We start from the raw sequence: 18,947 nt of genomic DNA, 5'->3' as shown, positions 1-18,947 counted from the left end.
TTCTTTTCAACTTATGATTTTATTTGTGGTATTTCTTTTGGTTTGGTTGAAGTTTCCCCAGTCAAAAAGAAAAGGTTTACTGGCAGTAAAAACCTTGATGGAAAGGTGGGGGAGACGAGAAGTGTGGGGGGGGGGGGGGGGGGGGGGGTATTAATTTGGTCGTATTCTGCAACCTCACCGCTCTCTGCAACCCACTGCACCTGAAACATTTAGTCATAGTCATTCTCAGGAGCAATAGGAGGAACTCAAAGGGAAATCATTTAAAGAATGAAGAGAACTGAAGAGACCCTTCAGTTCTACCGTGTCTAATCAAAAAGCAGAATCCAACACTGGTAAAACTATTTTGTGTTGATATTGTAACTCAGTATTAAGTCCAATCATCAAAATCTTAGCCTATGAGGGGGTTTCATTAAACTAAAATGAAGCTGCTACTTTCTTGTTAATTGTGAGGTGAGGTGACAGGGCTTCCAGGGGAGAGGGCCCAGTGAAGCGAGGTGACGCATTGCTTATAAAACATGGCCCCGTAGCAGTCCTACGGGACTGTGATGACCCCTGTTGGACCCACAGTGAGATAACGTTCCTCCACCCATCTAGTCATACTAGACCTGGCTGAGCATTGCTCTTTAGTTAGTGTAAGTTGTGCTGCACAAGACAATTTGAGGCTCTTCGGTGCAAAATAAAAAGCCTTTTTATTTTATTTTATTATATTTTATTTCAACAAAAAGAAAAACCTCAAAACTGTTATAGAGCTAAATCACATTACCCAGGGACAGATAAGCCTGCTGAGACCTTGGTTTCATAAGTGATTGACCGGATTGCCTGAGCGATGCTCCACACACTGTCAATTATTGTCTGAGGTCAGCTCAGGGTCCTGTGTTTTGAGAGCAGCGTTTGACTCAGGTCAACTTGTTTATTGGCTGGAGCTGAGGTTCACACTATACACTTATGAACACGTTCAGCATGGGGCCAACATTGTTTTAAGTTGGTCTAGTTATGTAAGTAGGCTTCATAGATGCTGCACACACACACATTGACAAAATATACTGTTTCCAGGGAAACTGGCTGCTGTAAATATGAATTTTTATTACACTGTATCCTTATATAGATATCAAAAAAACTGAATGGGCAAGAAGGAGAGGGAGAACTCATTAAAATGCAAAAATTCACTAGAACAACCAAAGTATTCAGACCTTTGTAATAGTTACGACCAATTCACCACTTGATGATGTAATGTGGATGATGTAAATATTAATGAATATATGTAAGATTTTCTTTGAAAAAAAATATTTCTGTGGTGCAAAATTCCAACATGTCGAGCACTTGTATCCAGAAGTCTGTGTGTGGTGGCGTTTCTTGGATATCTGAAGGTAATCTTAGATGAGCCTGTGAAAGCCAAGGATATGATGAGAGCTAGAAATGTGCACTTTTCCAAACATGGCCTGACAGCCCGTGAGTCAGTGGTGAGAGTACCATGGGGCGGGTTTAGAGTGATGAGGGCCTTCCGTCCTCTGCGAAAGCCTTGTGATGAGACATTAAGTCGCTTGACTTTGGGGCTCTTAGGTAAAGCCTGTTACCAGACGTGATCTGGAAGCTACAATGGTAAACGCTGTCAGTCTTAGAACTAAAACTGTTGTGTATAGAATAGGTCTTATGGATTTCCTTTTTCTACCTTCTATTCCATTTAATTAAAAAAATGTAATCCATTTAACATACAACATTTTAACATAAATTAAAAACAAAGTTTTAGAATAAAATTCCCTATTTTACTGACATTAGGGTGGATCTCTATACAGATCACATAGTGGACCTCCAAACAGATCCCATACTGGACCTCTATACAGATCACATAGTGGACCTCCAAACAGATCCCATACTGGACCTCTAAACAGATCCCATAGTGGACCTCCAAACAGATCCCATACTGGACCGCCAAACAGATCCCATACTGGACCTCTAAACAGATCACATAGTGGACCTCTAAACAGATCCCATACTGGACCTCTAAACAGATCCCATACTGGACCTCTAAACAGATCACATAGTGGATCTCCAAACAGATCCCATACTGGACCTCCAAACAGATCCCACACTGGACCTCTAAACAGATCACATAGTGGATCTCCAAACAGATCCCATACTAGACCTCCAAACAGATCCCATACTGGACCTCTAAACAGATCCCTCACTGGACCTCTAAACAGATCCCTCACTGGACCTCCAAACAGATCACATACCGGATCTCCAAACATACCTCATACACATGCCAGACTGGATCTCCAAACAGATCCCATACATCCGCCAAACTGGAGTTACTGGGAATAGTCTATTAATGGTTATGATATTGTACTAGTGAGTTGCAGTGGCATATAGTTGAAAACCCTTGCTGACGTCTTACGTTCAGTGTTTTAGTATGCTGGATAAATATTATTCCAATAGTTTAGGATTTCCCTGTGTAAGGAAGTGACAAACTGGTATCGGACTCCCTAGCTTTGTAATGTGAATTACTGATGTGTATATCAGTGGTGGCTTCTCCAGTGAGGAGAGGGAGGAAGATCCTCCTTAACATTGTTGAGAATAAAAAATGTAGATTGCCCAGACTACTGTAATGAATTAATGCCCTTAAATATGACTACTTTAATGCCTTTGTACGTGTAATGTTCGTTTCCCTGAGTAAAGGGACATTAGCACCCCCTATCGCCCATTGGATATTACTTTGGAGAGGACGTTCCTCCCTCAGCCTCCATTGACTCCCATTCATTTCTCGGTAACTACTGGCGGCATGGGATTACATGGAAGTCAATGGACGAGAGGAGGAAACTCCTCCTCTGAGTGGGTGGGACTAGCTAAGGGATTGAATCGTGCCAACTACGCGGTGGTTGGTTCATACGCGCTGCGCTATCGTTCAGATGATTTCACTTGCTTTGTGTCTGAGACATAAAGCAATCCACTGTATTGCTGGCCCTGTTTGCTCATGAATAATGTCAAATCTCCAACGTGGGCTGTTCAGGGGCAGGAGAGGTTAACAAATCTGGCCATTATTTTGATTGAAAAGAAAATGCTGAAATCACTAAAAAAAGATCCAGTTTGGTATGACCAGGTCACTGATATCTTCGCAACACAAACCTCAAGGAGGATTGACTTGATCTACAAATGAAGTCCCTCAACCATGACCAACATCCACATTTACCTCAAACAATGTTAGGCTTACAACCCATGTAAATAGTTGTTAATATTGTTGTTCTTTTACTAGTTTGTTACTCTGACTGTTCTGTTTGATATTGTAGAAAGGATGTTCGTGCAACAATTGTAACTGAAAATAAACATTTGATGAACCAAATTACAACCAATAGCTTCAGTCATTGAGGGCAATAGGCCCAATGATAGGACCAGATTTTTTTTTTCAAATCAAGAGTAGGCCTGATTTGACTAATGGCTTTGCATCCTTTCCTTCTGCCCTTGTAGTCCAAGACATTTTGCCCACCAGCTTTCGAATTACAATGCTGCCACTAGTGGCTTTGTATCAATTTTATTCACATAATTATCCCTCCCTGCTATTTTGTAGTTCACCAAAACACCCTGAAACAACTTGAGTCTCACATTCTTATGCCACCATACGCCACTAACAGTGCAAGCAGTCCTTCCTCCCTCACTTTAAAAACCACCAGCCGCCACTGGTGTATATAACATTTCTTAGACCTCCCATGGGCCATATCTTATGGCCCAAATTAAGGTGCTTTTATCTGGATGATTGATGCAATGCCATTACAGGAGTATGATGGAGGTTGTTTTTCTTTTATTCCCCATTATCTTATTGCACTCAATGAAGGGTAACTAATCACTATAGTGTGTCCACTCATGTCATCTTCATGGGGGGGATTCGGGATTCATATAATGAACTTGTCCTCCTTAACATTCTATGTCCAGTGAACCATTGGCAAAGCTTAAGAAAAACTACCTCCTTGCCACTCCGATGTAAGAGGGTCGTGTCAAGAGGATCCTCCCTGTGACACTAAGACATGTATGAGCGCGCTTTCAGCTGTATGATCAGATGGCTGAATAAGACACCTAGAACTATATCTAGAACTGTTTGATGTTTGCCGTTTTGGGAGAGCAAACGAGTGTGGTAATCGGCTGATCCCCTCAAAGAGCCATGCACTTAGGTGCTTTCAGTTTGGAGACTTTTAGCCAACTCTAATATCATGGCACCTCTGTGGTGCAGCCTTCTGTGGTGGTGATTTGGTCGTGATCTGGTCAACCAAAAAATATACATTATCATAATCCATTCCTTTAAAACATTTCCAAACCCCCTGCACATTTGTCCTTGTACCAAAGAGAAGCTTTGTCCAACAGAGCAAACGCCTCCTTTTAAAACAAACTGATTGGGTGATTAATGGTGACAAATGTTGTGTTACCAGGTGGTGGACCTGGGTCATCATCACACACACAGTGTCAGATGCATTGTTGTTATGCAATAATCCCCCCCAACCCCCCCCCCCCATGAATCGTGTTCCCAGCTCAGGTGGATGAGGGGACATTCCAGGTGACACAGCAGACGAGGGGTCGTTGCGGGGCCTTTGCAACAGTATATGCTGAGGGGAAGTAAATACAAAAAGCACGTTCATTGTGCATAAACAAAACCAGAGGTCTGTGGTCTGGGTGCTCATGGCAACAAGCAATTTTTGACGATCCCTTGCCTGTTGTTTCAATGCACTTAATGCATTGCATGATCTGCATATGGAATTTACTGGCATTGAACGCAAGATGGGACACACACTGATCCATCTAATCTGACACGTGTCAGGACAGGTTCTACGTTTCCGAAAAGGCCTCAGCACAATCACTAAAAAGTAGAATATCCCAATACGAGTCCCATTTTTACTTCTTCAATATTTGCATATAGACTTGCATATATTTACTCTATACCATTGGTATAGTAATTGATTACCAATGATTAATTAATTAATATACTACATCCCAGCCTGAAGCTGAAAGCCCTAACACATACCTATTCAGTGTGTACAAAAACCTTTATATTCAAAAAAGACACAGTTAGCAAAATGCTATGTTGGGGAAATTAAACACAGCATGCAAGTTGCCATTGGAAACAGATCACTGAGGTACGATTTTATCTCACGGACGTCCATCTGTCTCTCATTTAATTTCTGCTAATGTTAACTTCTATTCTGTTACTTTTTGTGATTCCTCCCATGTCTGTCTCTCCACATTCTCCACTTCCTCTCCTCTTTTCTCTCCTGTCCCTCTGGTTTCTAAGAGCCTGGAGCAGTGACCCGTCGAGGTCTCTGCGCTCCCTCCACCACAGGCTCTGTGCCACGGCCGCTCTGAACCATTTGTCATTGGACAATGACATCCAGGCCAGTGGGGAAACCGGCCCCCTCTTCAGGATAAAAGATACCTCTTGGCATTTAGCTTATTTATGCTAAATATGGAGCAAATCCATGTGCAATATATTTGTGTTTGTGCTCTGTGTGCCCACTCTCACATTGTCAGTGAATAGTCACATAGTCAGTTGTTTCCGGGCACTATAGATGTTGAAGATACAAAGGCTGTACTTAAAAAATCTCTCATAAAAAGAGATTTTATTACATCATATCTCATAAAAACTAAACTCACACACAAACGAGCAATACCATTGTGAGTCGTTTTATTTACACCCCATCAGGCAATAAACAATGACCACATATCTCATTAAAAGTAGGGTTTCTCTCTTTCTGCCCCAGGACGGCCAGAAAACCAGAGTTTGTAGTGATTTCTTAATAAGTCAGTTTGACAAGTAGTGTCGAGACAGACTTAGTCTAGCCGTCTCACCGAATTGCTGTTAAACTCTAACAAGGTTCTTATCTTTACCGTAGTATTTACACGGGAGGAGCCTAGATGAGATCTACTATAGAATAACACTGTTGACTAGTACCTCTTGCTAGGGTGACTGAGAGGCCTCAGGTAGCTTTAGTATCTATACTGTCGTAAAATACATCTCCCATGCACACTCAATTAGTAACGGAACACACGCAATATACCAGTATTTCTACCCGTAACGATAAAGACCATAGGATTCATGTATTTCTTGAAATATATTGTTTTTTATTGTTGGTCTATTGTCCGACAACACACATGTTCAGTCAGTCAACACAATGTTGACTCTCCTTTTCTTGTTAGTCTCTCCTTTTCTTGTTAATTCACATAAACTTTGCTAGCCTTCCTAGCCAACTCCGTTAAACTAAACTGTCCAAGTAAAAATTGTAATGTTCCTCCAACTTTAAAAACGTACATGACCAAAACAAACATCAACAACAAAACATCATACCTTGAATCAGGAAATAGAAAATAACAACATTCCTTTCAAAGTAAAATGAAACTAAGATGAAATTCTTATTATTGCTGTATACATTGTGGCGACCGCGGGCATGGACACCGGTCCCGAGTGCCGCAAAGGATCCTGGGAAGGTTCGGACTGTTATTAGTTAGATCTTCTAGCACCCTCAGAGGTCCTTTGCAGCAGTGACATTGTGTGAGGTTAAAGGGTTGGAGTACGTCTTGTGGTGGAGTATTTTTGTAGTTGGCGTTACTGCCACCGCCACCATCACGTTAAGTTCATTGGTTAAGTGGGTTGTGTTTCCATGTTCAGTGTGCGTTAATAAAGGCAACTCTCGTAGTCGTGCGGTGTAAGGGGCGCGTGAAATGTATACTGCTAAATATGGGCTCCCGTCTTTCACGTGCTGCTTGCCACAATATGTACAATATTACTATATTTATAAAAGTATTATTATTATTATATTGAAATGAAACGATTTCACCATTTACAAAAATCACAAGGGCACTACACTTTAAGAAGATGTAGAATTTGGTGTATTTTAGTGTCTCTCTGTCTTCACGTTCCTCCATTTGTTATGTCCCAACAAGGATGAACCTACCTGGTCGTCTGGGGCATAGCCAGGGCCATATACCTTATCAAGGGAGAGACTGCATCTGTTCTTTTGTTTTTCATGTTTTTTCATTATAATACTCGCCCCAAACCTTTGGTTCGGTGAGTAGAGGGATCGATAGCCAAGGAGCACGTCAGGAGACTGACGTGAGACTGCTCCTCACCATCCTGGAATAAACCATCTATTCGACCCTCTGATCCAACCTGTCAAGCTTCCTTGATTTCCACTTCAAGAATTACTACTACGACGAAAAATACACAACGCAGAGTCTATACAAACAGTTTAGAAATAAGCTGAAATCTAACAAGATTAAGAAGGCTTCTTCACCCATTTGGGTTCAGATTCGTTGGCACCTGTTGATGTCTTTTTGTGCTGGTGTGCTGTCCAAGTCAGGGTTGTGGTTTGTGTTCGGCGGACCTGGCTCCGGTCGGGCCGAGGTGTTCCACTCCCCTCCCGTAGAGAGGACTGAGTACGAGGCCTTAATGGCGGAATGTTTTGACATATTTATGAATAATGAGGTCACAGTGTCCGGTCTCGGCGGAACATAGCTCGGCACGTATCCGTTATGTTCCACTTTGTGAGTGGTGGTGTTTTATCGTGCTTAAGTGACCAAAAGTCTGGTTATTTCAGTTTATTTCAGGTCGTTTGAATTTAAACAAGCATTAACGTGTTGCTGTTTGAACAAATGGCTGTGGGAGAGTTTGTTTTTCTGGACTCCTCTCACTCCTGTTCCTCTCCTCACCTCTCCCTCTCATCTCCTCCCTCGTTCTTCTCCACACGTCTCCCGTCTGACAGAGACTAATGGGCTCCGGCTCTGCGGTCCGCACCGTGTGAATACAGATCAAATGTCTGGTGACTGCTGCGAACACTACGTCAACACAGGGGGATGCGGCTCTGAAAACACATTGTCATTATTTGGATGGATGTGTCAACATGGCTGCATTGTACTGGATATGAATGGTGGAGAGAAGTGGGTTGAAGAAGAGCCTGAATGACATGAAGAATTGGACTGCAGGCCAGAATACCAACTGGGTCTCCACCGGGCATATCGCCGACGTCCTTGGTGCACCAGCAGCAGCTTTAGGAACACTGAGTGAGCTGCCATAAAGTTCCCCTGCTGAAACTCATTATTTATACATGATAAACATTTCAAAATAAAAGCCCTGTTCGCTGCAGCAGCAATCTACACAGTAAAGATGCACCAGTCTTTCGGCTGTACGTTAGTATCTTCCAATGTTTGCCTTGTTGACTGTCATCTCCTATCGGAAAACACTCTGCTAATGCTCTGAAATTTACAGATGGGGGGGGGGGGTGTCTGTTGGGTCTTATCCTAGCTATCTCTGTTGTATACGGGGAATGGATTAACCTAGCGATTGTTAGTGCTTGGCACTTGGTTCTATGAACATCCTTACTGTAGCGACATAGCGAAATATTGTTTCACCTTCTTCTGACCAATGTACTTATTTTAAGTCGCTTTGCATAAGAGCATCCGCTAAATTCCCTATATGTAAATGTGAATGTGTTGCACTGTGTACACTCACTACAGAGGGATGTGTACCCTGCAGACTGACCTCCACAGCGTTGTGTTGCTGCCGTGGTTACCAGCGTAGGCAGTGGCAGCTCTCTCACTAAGCCCCATGGGCCTCGACCAACTTCTGTGCTCTCCTCTGCCTGAAGACACTTATATATAGATACAGAGATATAGGTATATAGCTATATATATCTAGGACTATAGATATATATATATATATATATATATATATATATATATCTCATGTTCCTGAGCTGAAGACTGGAATATAATGACAATGAGTGAAACTATATCCATAGTAATACCAATAGGTGTATCACAGCTCAGTTAAGTAAAGTTGATAATAAAACACAATTTATGAGTGTTATTTATCATTGTTCTATGTTGCTCTGGTATGTAGTTCTACTATTATTTGTATATAGTTCTATGTTGGTACTTGGCATACACGGTCATTCCGTCTGGTGTGGGTGTGCGTCTGTTTGTGTGTCTCTGCGTGCACACTGGATACCATGTTGATGCTGCTATGGTAACGCAGACGCTTGTTCCCAGCCAGCAGAAGGGTAATGGTGGGTGGATCCGTCCATGCTCGGCTGCAAGGTGTCGGGGGTGGATGGACGGAGAGGGGGGGGGGGGGGGGGGGGTGGATTGAAGCTGCAGCTACTCCTGCTGCTATTCTGACTGGTGGTGGTGACTCATAAAGTGATCCATCTCCATCTGGATGTCTAACCTGTATTCAGTATAACCCTGTGATTTACATCTGTCTCTCTCTCTCTGTCTCTCTCTCTCTCTGTCTCTCTGTTTCCCTGTCTCTCTCTCTCTCTCTCTCTCTCACTCTCTCAGTGGAAAGAGAGGTGGTGCAGAAGCGGACCTTCACCCGATGGATGAACCTCCACCTGGAAAAGGTTTGTTGTTAAGCCGCCTAGGGGAAGCCTGGGGCGGCGGCGGCCTTTGCACGCCAACCGCCACCGCCCCTAAACAGTGACTGTCTGCCACGCACACACCAGAGCCCTGTGCTGAACCCCACCGTCCCGCCCCAGTAATTGTGTGGTCGTTCTGTTTCCCTCGGTGTGTGTGTGTGTGTGTGTGTGTGTGTGTGTGTGTGTGTGTGTGTGTGTGTGTGTGTGTGTGTGTGGTCTACTGGGGCCGTCGTTGTGTACACTGCACCTTGCCGTCCGTCGTTCGACCACGAGCGACGTCGTGGAGCGCTGCGCTACCCGACCCCACTCCGGTGTAACTGATCACACCACGTGGGTTTTCAACAAGGGCCCCCGCACCGCAAGGCGACATGGCCTCCCCGGCCCCCCAGGGGCCACATCATCGACACCCCCAGGACCCCCGCACAAAGACTTGTTCAGCCTACCGCGCCTCGGACACCCTTCAATTATAGATGGGGGAGGGGGGGGGGGGTCATTAAAGTTTTATTACACCATCAAGGGCTAATCTAAGAGACTCTGCGTGGGGAAGCTGTCTGCTAGCTAGCATTAGCCGCCCAGTGTAGTCTGTTTTGTGTGTGTGTGTGTGTGTGTGTGTGTGTGTGTGTGTGCGGGTTCAATCTGTAAATTCCTTACCTTTCTACACATTTATTATTAATCACCAATCACTGTGCCACATTAAATAAGTACGCTCCTATCAAACACACACACACACACACACACACACACACACACACACACACACACACACACACACACACATACACACACAACACACACACACACACACACACTTACGCAGTGCTCTGCATTTCATTGCAATCGATCGCCTTTTTTGTGAATGTCATCATCATTCAATGTCACCGGGCGCTTGAGTTTAATGCGCACATAAAAAATACGCCTACACACACAACACATGTGTAACGCTGACAATCCCATCGAGCGCCGATGGGTTTCACTGTGCTCTGTTTGCTGCCCCTACAGCAGTCTTTACATCATTGCGTATACTGGACAGCGCTTTTGTGCGCCACCTCTTTTCATATTTGCTCCGCAGCTGTCTTATCGTCTACGAGTCACCAAGACCACGGAGGGGAGGGTAGAGTGGCGGCCGGGTGTTGACTCTGTGTGGTTAAGCTCCTTTTGTTTTCTCGCACACACAATAAGCCTCTCTCTTCTTCTGTTCCTCTGTTCACTGTGGGGCACGGCGTCAATTCTCTGTCCCACCAATTGTAGACAATCATACATTTGTCTTGGGCTGTGTTTGGAAAGTTCCAGTCCTTTCTGCCACCCCCCACCCCCCCCACCAGTTCACTATGTGCAGACAAGCAAATGAATGTGTCAATTCAACTTGACTGCTTAAGAACCTATAGAGCAATGGCTTGTTGTGATAACGACAGCGTTTCGATTTTGCGACGGTGCAGATTTCTTCCCAAGCCCAGTCTTTATCTTTTGTGTCAGCACTTTTTTTTTTCTCTCATGGAAGCGAGCACGCCTCGGGCCCTCTCTGTGTGGGTTCTGCGGACGAGAGGCTTAGGGGCCACCGATTCTCACAGGGGAAATGAGGACATTTGTCACGTTATAACCCAAGCAGACCCCAATTGTTGACATTAATAATCAGATGACGCTACGGTTTCAGCACAATCCATTTGACAGCATTTATGACACGTTGGTTCAACAATCAATAATCCATGAATCAATAAATGGTAATGTGCATTTTTTGCAGCGTTTGTTGTTCTATCAATACAGGGAACCCAACTAGGTTCAATAACTTGTAGAATTAAACGTTAATGTCGCATTCATGACCAGGGAAAGAATATATATTAACATAACAATAACAAAATCAAGAATATCTGAAAGCACAATCATTAATGAATTCATAATATATTCCTATGTAACCATGTGCGATGCCACCTTGGATTGTGCAGCAGAAGTTGCCTACTGGTAGATTGTTCAGTTTGATCTGTTTATTCTGCATCTGTCTGCCTAACTTCCTCTCTTCCTCCCTCTCTCTCCCCCCCTCGCCTGTTCTCAGTGTGACCCGCCCACCGAGGTCCAGGACCTGTTCCGGGACATCCAAGATGGCCGTATTCTCATGGCCCTGCTGGAGGAGCTCTCTGGCTGCCAGTTGGTGAGACCAGAGCAAATTCATTACTATTACAATAACTAATGCCATGTAGTTTAATTATATGGCTTCAGTAGGAGATAATTTGATTGACAATATATTTGCTATGTGTTGCTGTTCTTAATATTGTTAATATCAATACTAATGTAGTATTAGTAGTAGTAGTAGTAGTAGTAGTAGTAGTATTGGTAGTAGAAGTAGCAAAGTAGCAGTAACAGTTAGACTGGGTAGCCCCGCCCATTCTGCCGGCGATTTGAGTTCGCCCTGCAGAAGGGTCTGGAGAAGAGCAATACATTTCTTTCTAGTTTCAATACGTTTTTGCGGGAGCCAATCACCAAGCTGGCTTTTCCCCCAGGCGCGCTATTGGCTGGTTTAACACAATGACGACAGGGAAGCGACGGCAGGCAGCCAATTGCGTACAGAGTCAGTTGAACTAGGCCCGTTGATCACGCCTCTTGTGCTGAAGAAAATGACAGCAGCTTCCCCAGACCAACGTGCAATCTACGATTGAGCTTGGTCTGGCAATAGCCAGGCTAAGTAACAGTATTAGTAGTAGTATTAGTAGTAGTAGTAGTCGTCAATAACAGGGTTTTGTCTACTCCAACTGTGCAACTGTGTGATGTAGCAAAGCTGGGCTGGCTGGGTGAGAGGGTTTTTAGTGAGTGTCGATAGTAAGACTTTTGTAAACAAAGAGAGGTACGGGCTGGCCAGCATTTTTCATTTGTTGAAAGTATCCATCATAGGATGTGATTTAATGATGTTATTGCAATCGCGATCGCGATCCCGATTGCTGATATTTAAACTACGAGCTAGTTCAAATGTTACACATTGCAACTTGTGTACTTGTGTTTATTGTATGCATATTCTGAATGATTCATGAGCACATTCATGATTTATATGAATGTACTACTACTCAGTGGTACCAGCATAATGTATAATCTTCATCCTGAATCCCTTCCAGCTCCACGGCTTCAAGAAGTCCTCCCACCGTATCTTCAGACTCAACAACATCGCTAAGGTCCTCACTTTCCTGGAGGAGAGGAATGTAAGTTACACAACGACATGGAGAAAGATAGCATTTCTTAGATTTGCATTTAACATTTACAATTAAAGGGTATTAAATACATATTAAATAAGGGTATATTAATACCCTTATTTAAGGTAAATGAATACCCTTATTTAAGTGTATTAAATCAGGTATAGAAAAAATAGAAATTAAATAAAAGTAGTATCAAAAGTATTTAAAACTGTGTATAATCATACAACTAAACCCACCTCCCATCTTCCAAAAGCTTGCTTATTCAAAGTGTGTTTTGCATGTGTGCATGTGTGTATGTGTGTGTGTGTGTGTGTGTGTGTGTGTGTGTGTGTCATTGTGTCTTCACACACAGGTCAAGCTGGTTAGCATTGACGCGGCCGACATCGCTGACGGGAACTCCTCCATCATCCTGGGCCTCATCTGGAACATCATCCTCTTCTTCCAGGTATCAGCGCGTGCTCGCATCTGATTGGACGCCCTCCATCCTCTTGCTTTGCTCTTATCCTTGTTATTGATAGGCTCTGTGGCCGCGTCCAACATCCTACCTACTTTATCAAAGTTAGTGTGCATAGATGTACAGCTTATGGCTTTCGTAAGTATACCAGGCCGTTTGGCTGTTTGTTGGTTTACTGCAATTTGTGTTGATAATCCAGTTGTTGATGTCCATTCAAACTCAGCCAAGTGTTGGGCAATACAATAGAACATTGGTTCTCAAACTGTGGTACGATGCGCTATTTGGTGGTATGCAGAGGAATTTCTGAAAAAAAAATGTATAAAAAAATAAATTATATATACATATATTTTTTTTAACATAATAATATCAAAATACTATTACAAATGGAAATACATTAACCATATGATCATACAAATGGGGTTTAAAAATAAGTTGTGCCTTTCCTGTGATATTCTTGTTTCAATATCAGCCTCTTTTGTAGTCGGGTTGTTGATAGGTTGGATTAACCTTAATGCCATTTGAGACAACACAAACTCCAAATCACATCTTATGGTAACGCAATACCCATCTCTCTCCTTAAATTTCTTCAACCTTGTATTCTCTTTGTTATGGTCCTTCATTAGTTCCCCCTGTTTCATTTGCAGTCTCACTCGCTCCCCTTGCCTTTGGAAAATGAAATTGAAATAATTTATTACAGGCATATAATAGAGACGTATGGATGCAGATTTATGTCCAGAGTGCTTTCATTTGCAAAGCTCTGGGGGAGGGGGGGGAGCGGATGGAGGCGTTTGCTCAGAGTTAATGTAAGCCCACACTGATGGTCCCAGTACGTGCGCACAGTGAGTGTGCACGTATGGTCTAAGCTCCCTCACCCACAGCAGCTCCTGCTCCCTGCACTGCTCTGGTGCTCCTCTGCATTGCACACATTCTGATGTTGTTTTGCTCCTGTTTTTAACAGTTGAGTGTCCTTTAGTTGCTGTTTAATTGCTGTTAAGTGCTGCTCTCTGCTTGCTTACGTAAGGCCCATTCTGAAATTGAAAAAAGCCTGCGCTGAATAATCCTGTATTGAGTAATAGGTCATCATAGCAAATGTTTTTCACCATGAAACATCCATAAGTCTTTGCATCCATATGCAGGCAAAACCCTATGAATATGGAAATATGAAAGTCACAGACCAGTGCATCGCTGCATTAGAAATGCACCGTACAAAACGGCAAAGCAACCATCCTCTTGCCTCTACACGTCCACTAGAGATGCGCGGTTGGCGGTCGCAGCCACGGACTCCGCGGCTAAACCGCGGATCGGGCGGCTGACGTGACAAAAAATTATATTTTAATTAAATTCGGGCAGGTGGCGGTTTAACCAATCAATTAAAAAATATATTAAAAATATATAACCCAAAACACGGATGGATGGCGGATGGATGATGCGTTTTTTGATGCGGTTGCGGATGAAATAATAGCCGATTCGCGCATCTCTAACGTCCACCCCTATCCAAAACAGATATGACCGATGTGAGGTTAATCTTCGGCTCCATATCCACCCTCCCACCCTCTCCTGCCTTTCCTCCCCCCCACTCTGCCCCTACACCTGCCCAGATCAAGGAGCTGACGGGGAACATCCGAAGCCAGTTCCCCTCCACCTCCAGCCTGTCGTCCATCCCCACCAGCTCGGACTCGGACACCTCCCACTCCAGCACCCCCTCGGAGGAGCGCCGGGGGCCCCCCGGCCCCGGGCACGCAGGCCACGGCCGCGCCATCAAGAAGCTGCTGCAGTGGGTGCAGAAACGCACGCGCAAGTCAGTACTGGTCCGAGGCGGCCGCTCGGTTCTTCAACCTGCTACTTCTGTTCTTCTGTTCTTCTTCTACTTCTTCTGTTTCTTAGAAGGAAAAGCACTGCTTTCATCTAAAGCGACTTACAACGGTTAATACACATCGCATGGTTGACTCTGCCAACGGCGTAGTCAACCATGCAAGGCGACAGCAAGTATGTCAGGAGCAGTTAGCGTTAAGTGTCAACTGTGGTAAGATGCGCTATTTGGTGGTATGCAGAGGAATTTCCGAAAAAAAAGAATGTATAAAAATAGAAATTATATATACATATATATTTTTTAACGTAATATCAAAGTACTATTACAAATACATTACATGGTTGTCAACCATGCAAGGCGACAGCAAGTGTGTCAGGAGCAGTTAGGGTTACGTGTCTTGCTCAGGGACATGTCGACACTAGGAGGAGCCGGAGATCGAACTAGCAACCTTCTGGTTACAAATCAACTTGCTCTACCTCCTGAGCTAAGCCGACCTTGAAGAAGTTTACAGTGAAGATTACATTAAATTAATCAGAAATACAGTCGAGACATCTATTCTAACTTGAAAAGGCTGATTTTTATTGGAATACCTACATAGGTGTACAGAGGCCCATTTCCAGCAACCATCACTCCTGTGTTCTAATGGTACATTGTTGAGCTAATAGTGTTAAAAGGCTTATTAATGATTAGAAAACCCTTGTACAATAATGTGAGCACAACTGAAAACTGTTGAATAAAAGTGTGACTTTTCATGGAAAACATGAAATTGTCTGGGTGACCCCAAACTTTTCAACGGTAGTGTATGCGTATCTACGGTCGCCTCGTCCAGCTCATCAAGTCTGTGTTCCGCAGTGTTTGTCAGTGGCTGGCCACGGTTTCTGAATATGGCTGTGGCCTTGCGGTGTTCGAGCATTCCAGCTTTTCTTTATATTTGGAAAAGGCTTTCAATGGGATCCAGGCCAGACCGATCTGCAGAGAAAAACAGAGTGTGAGCTTGTGAAAGGAATGTCTTAGATGGATTGTAAGTGACACCTGTCGCTATGCGCTTGTCCCCAGACCACTTCGTTAGCAAGTTTTTGCTTTCACCCTCAATATGCAAATGAGGGCAACATTTACTTTGTACAAATTTTTCAACCTTGCGGTTGACTTGGCTACCAGTTCAAACTACCATAGATGGTGTCCTCAAAATGTTTGGACTGTAATTTATTCGAGTCATATTGATTTTGATCTATTTTAAACAAGGAGGATAACCTGCTTATGCAGCAGGCTAGCATGGCTAGCATATAGATGAATTGCTGAATCAGTTCAGTAGCGGGTTGCTATGACTACCGATATTTGCAAGTGATCATGTGAGATGTGACAACGATCCCTGGAACGTGGCTTCGGTCGGACAGACATTTGAATCGTAAAGTGTCTGTCTTCTTACCGCCGTTTCAGGGTGAGAGCTCGGAGGACTTAGTGACTTAAGGTCTACTTTGTTTCTATGACTTCCGACTGACACATTAATGGCTTTTTATTTTAATTGGTTGACTCTGCTTTTTAATTCTTTATTTATTGCCCTGTGTCTCTACCTCGCACCATTGTTTTATTGTTGTTGTCTTATTTTCGTTCTTACTTTTAGTTACATGCAGATGTTTTGTTTTTGATGATCATTTGTATTTCTTCTGTATTTATCTTCAAACCCCGGCTGCACACCTAATTTCCCCCAGCGAAACAATAAATATTTGAATTTACGTTTAAGTAGGTTAGCGCGTTGTCACGGTAGTAGCGCAGTAGGTAGTAGCTCTTTGTAAGCCTGACGAATGTGGGTCAGGAGTGCAAACGGTAAAGTGGATAAAGAACATTGAAACGATACAGACAAAAAAAAGGCTTCTCAGATGTAAAAAGGTTATTGCCAAAGAAACATGTACATTAAACGTATCCATCCTTCAATTGTATTTGACACAGTCCAAGGACCATTCATTGCTACTCTAAGAGAAAGGGCTTGTAGCGCACCTCATGTGGACATTTAATAAGGTGAGCTCCGAAGCCTATTCAGGGTGATGTAGAGCTGGTGAGCTGTCAGGGTTCATTGTCCTGCTATGGGATAATTTGACATGAAAACAATTAGCAACCGAAAGCCATTACCTGACACACTCAGCACTGGTGGCTAAGTGGTCAATTGGTTCTTGGAGCAAGTGTTGAATAAAAAACGGAGACCGAGACTGATAACACAACACTAAAATGAGAAGCCACAGGCGGAATCAAACACGTGTTCTGTTCTAGTGCCAGGGACTTTCTCTGGCAATAGTTTGTGTGACAAAGAAACAAACACTTTGCAATCATCTTTCATCAGATGGTGTTTGTGTAAAGTATTTTTATTGGGCTTCTCGTATTGTTGAACTTGCTATATTCTAAATCATTCTCTCCTCACTGCAACTGTGAAAAACAACCTGGGCTGAAGAAACAAGCACAGATTGCAGTTGCCTCTCTGTGTGGGTGACTAGTTTGTCTTTGAGTTAACCCCAATGTTTTGTTGGGTGTTTCCCCCCCCCCACACTGTAGATACGGTGTTGCCGTAGTTGACTTTGGGAAGAGCTGGACCAGTGGCCTGGCGTTCCTGGCCGTCATCAAGTCCATCGACCCCAGTCTGGTGGACATGAGGCGGGCCCTGCTGAGGACCCCCCGTGAGAACCTGGAGGAGGCCTTCAGGACGGCCCACTACACCCTCGGCATCCCCCGCCTGCTGGAGCCAGAAGGTAGGGTCGCATGCTATCGTTTAGCTTGGTAGTTAAGAACTGCATTGAAGGTATTGGAACCATTCGGCTACCCTTAATTGAGAATATGTATCATTTTCTAATGTATAAATATTTATTTATATCTCCATTGACCATTACTCTGATTGGTTATTTTCTAACTGGCTTCCAAAAGAAAAATCAAGCGATTCTAGTGTCATATATGCAATATATATATTACATGAATTCCAATCATGATTTAGATCAAATTGATATAGAATGAAATGTAAGGGCATGCATATGAGAATAATATTCATATACAAATCCACAATATTACCAAGGACCCACATATATCATTTTCTTTTATCCCTCCAGATGTAACCATCAGTCGTCCAGAGGAGCAGTGCATTATGACCTACGTGTCCCAGTTCCTGGAACACTTTCCCGGCATGGAGGAGGTGAGGAATACAGATCCCTAGCTCCTCGTCTATTTAAAGCGTGTCATTCCTCCACACTGAAATCCTTTTAATCTTCTCATGGATTTATATTTTCTCTTCCTATTTTCTCCACCACACTATCCTGTTCTTCACCAATTCTCTTCTCTCCGGTTCTTTTCCTGTGCCAGCCGGAACAGCCCAGCCTGGTGATCGAGCGGAGCGTGTCCATGGGCCGCCTCAACACGCACGACCTGGACGCCGACCACCAGATAAAGAACAGCCTGGACCGCAGCCGCCTGAAGAAGCGTCCCCACACCGTTGACCAGGACCGGCCGCGACGCCCGGTGCCCCGGATCTTCCTGTCCTCCGTGTCGGAAGACCGGGGCGTGGTGGTGTCCCTCGCCCACAAGCCGGCTCGTGCCGGAGCGCGTTCCTGGGCCAGCGAGGACTCCCTGCTGGACCCGGGCCCAGTGGCCGACGGCGACGAGGACCCCCGGAACCCGGAGGTAAGGGAGGTGTTCACCGTCTCCACCTCCCGCTCCCCGGCGCCGTCGTACGTCCACTCGCCCGTCGGCTCCTCCTCCGCCATCGGCGACTCTGCCATTGGCTCGCCAAACTCGTGGCAGGAGGAGGGAGGGTGGGCAGAGAGCCCCAGCGATGGTTCGCTGTGCGACAGTGGCACGGCCTGGGACATGGGGGCCACCCCTGACCGAGAGGCCCCTACGGCGAACAAGGGCCCCGTGCCTTTCTACGCAGACACAGCGCCGGATGAGCTGCTGGCCCCCGAGCTGTTTGTGGATGAAGGTGTGTGCTCTTTGAGTTCAATGGAGAGCTCCAAGGAGAGACAAGCACAGCTGGCTGTAGAACAGGAGGAGGGGCAGGAGACAGGCCAGGCCGACTTTGACATTAATGAGAGCCATCAGGCGGCCATGCATGTGCCTGAAGAGAAAACAGATGAGAACAAAGC

The 18,947-nt window shown here is 44.4% G+C and overlaps 1 protein-coding gene across 1 annotated transcript in view; it reads left to right on the top strand.

Annotated features, from left to right (window-relative positions):
• clmna (calmin a) overlaps window positions 1-18,947 on the top strand; it is a 29,145-nt gene that overhangs the window by 4,882 nt on the left and 5,316 nt on the right. The window contains exons 2-9 of the mRNA XM_084481754.1: window positions 9,313-9,374; window positions 11,437-11,532; window positions 12,488-12,571; window positions 12,918-13,010; window positions 14,618-14,817; window positions 17,374-17,567; window positions 17,919-18,001; window positions 18,169-18,947. The exon at window positions 18,169-18,947 is cut by the window's right edge and continues 1,231 nt beyond it. Of these exons, the coding sequence (XP_084337880.1) occupies window positions 9,313-9,374; window positions 11,437-11,532; window positions 12,488-12,571; window positions 12,918-13,010; window positions 14,618-14,817; window positions 17,374-17,567; window positions 17,919-18,001; window positions 18,169-18,947 (1,591 nt within the window). The remainder of the gene's footprint in view (window positions 1-9,312; window positions 9,375-11,436; window positions 11,533-12,487; window positions 12,572-12,917; window positions 13,011-14,617; window positions 14,818-17,373; window positions 17,568-17,918; window positions 18,002-18,168) is intronic.

This window comes from Micromesistius poutassou, assembly GCF_964030765.1.
Source record: "Micromesistius poutassou genome assembly, chromosome: 17".
Lineage (NCBI taxonomy): Eukaryota > Metazoa > Chordata > Actinopteri > Gadiformes > Gadidae > Micromesistius > Micromesistius poutassou.
Note: the sequence above shows the minus strand (reverse complement) of the source record. Positions and strands in the feature narration are given on the sequence as shown.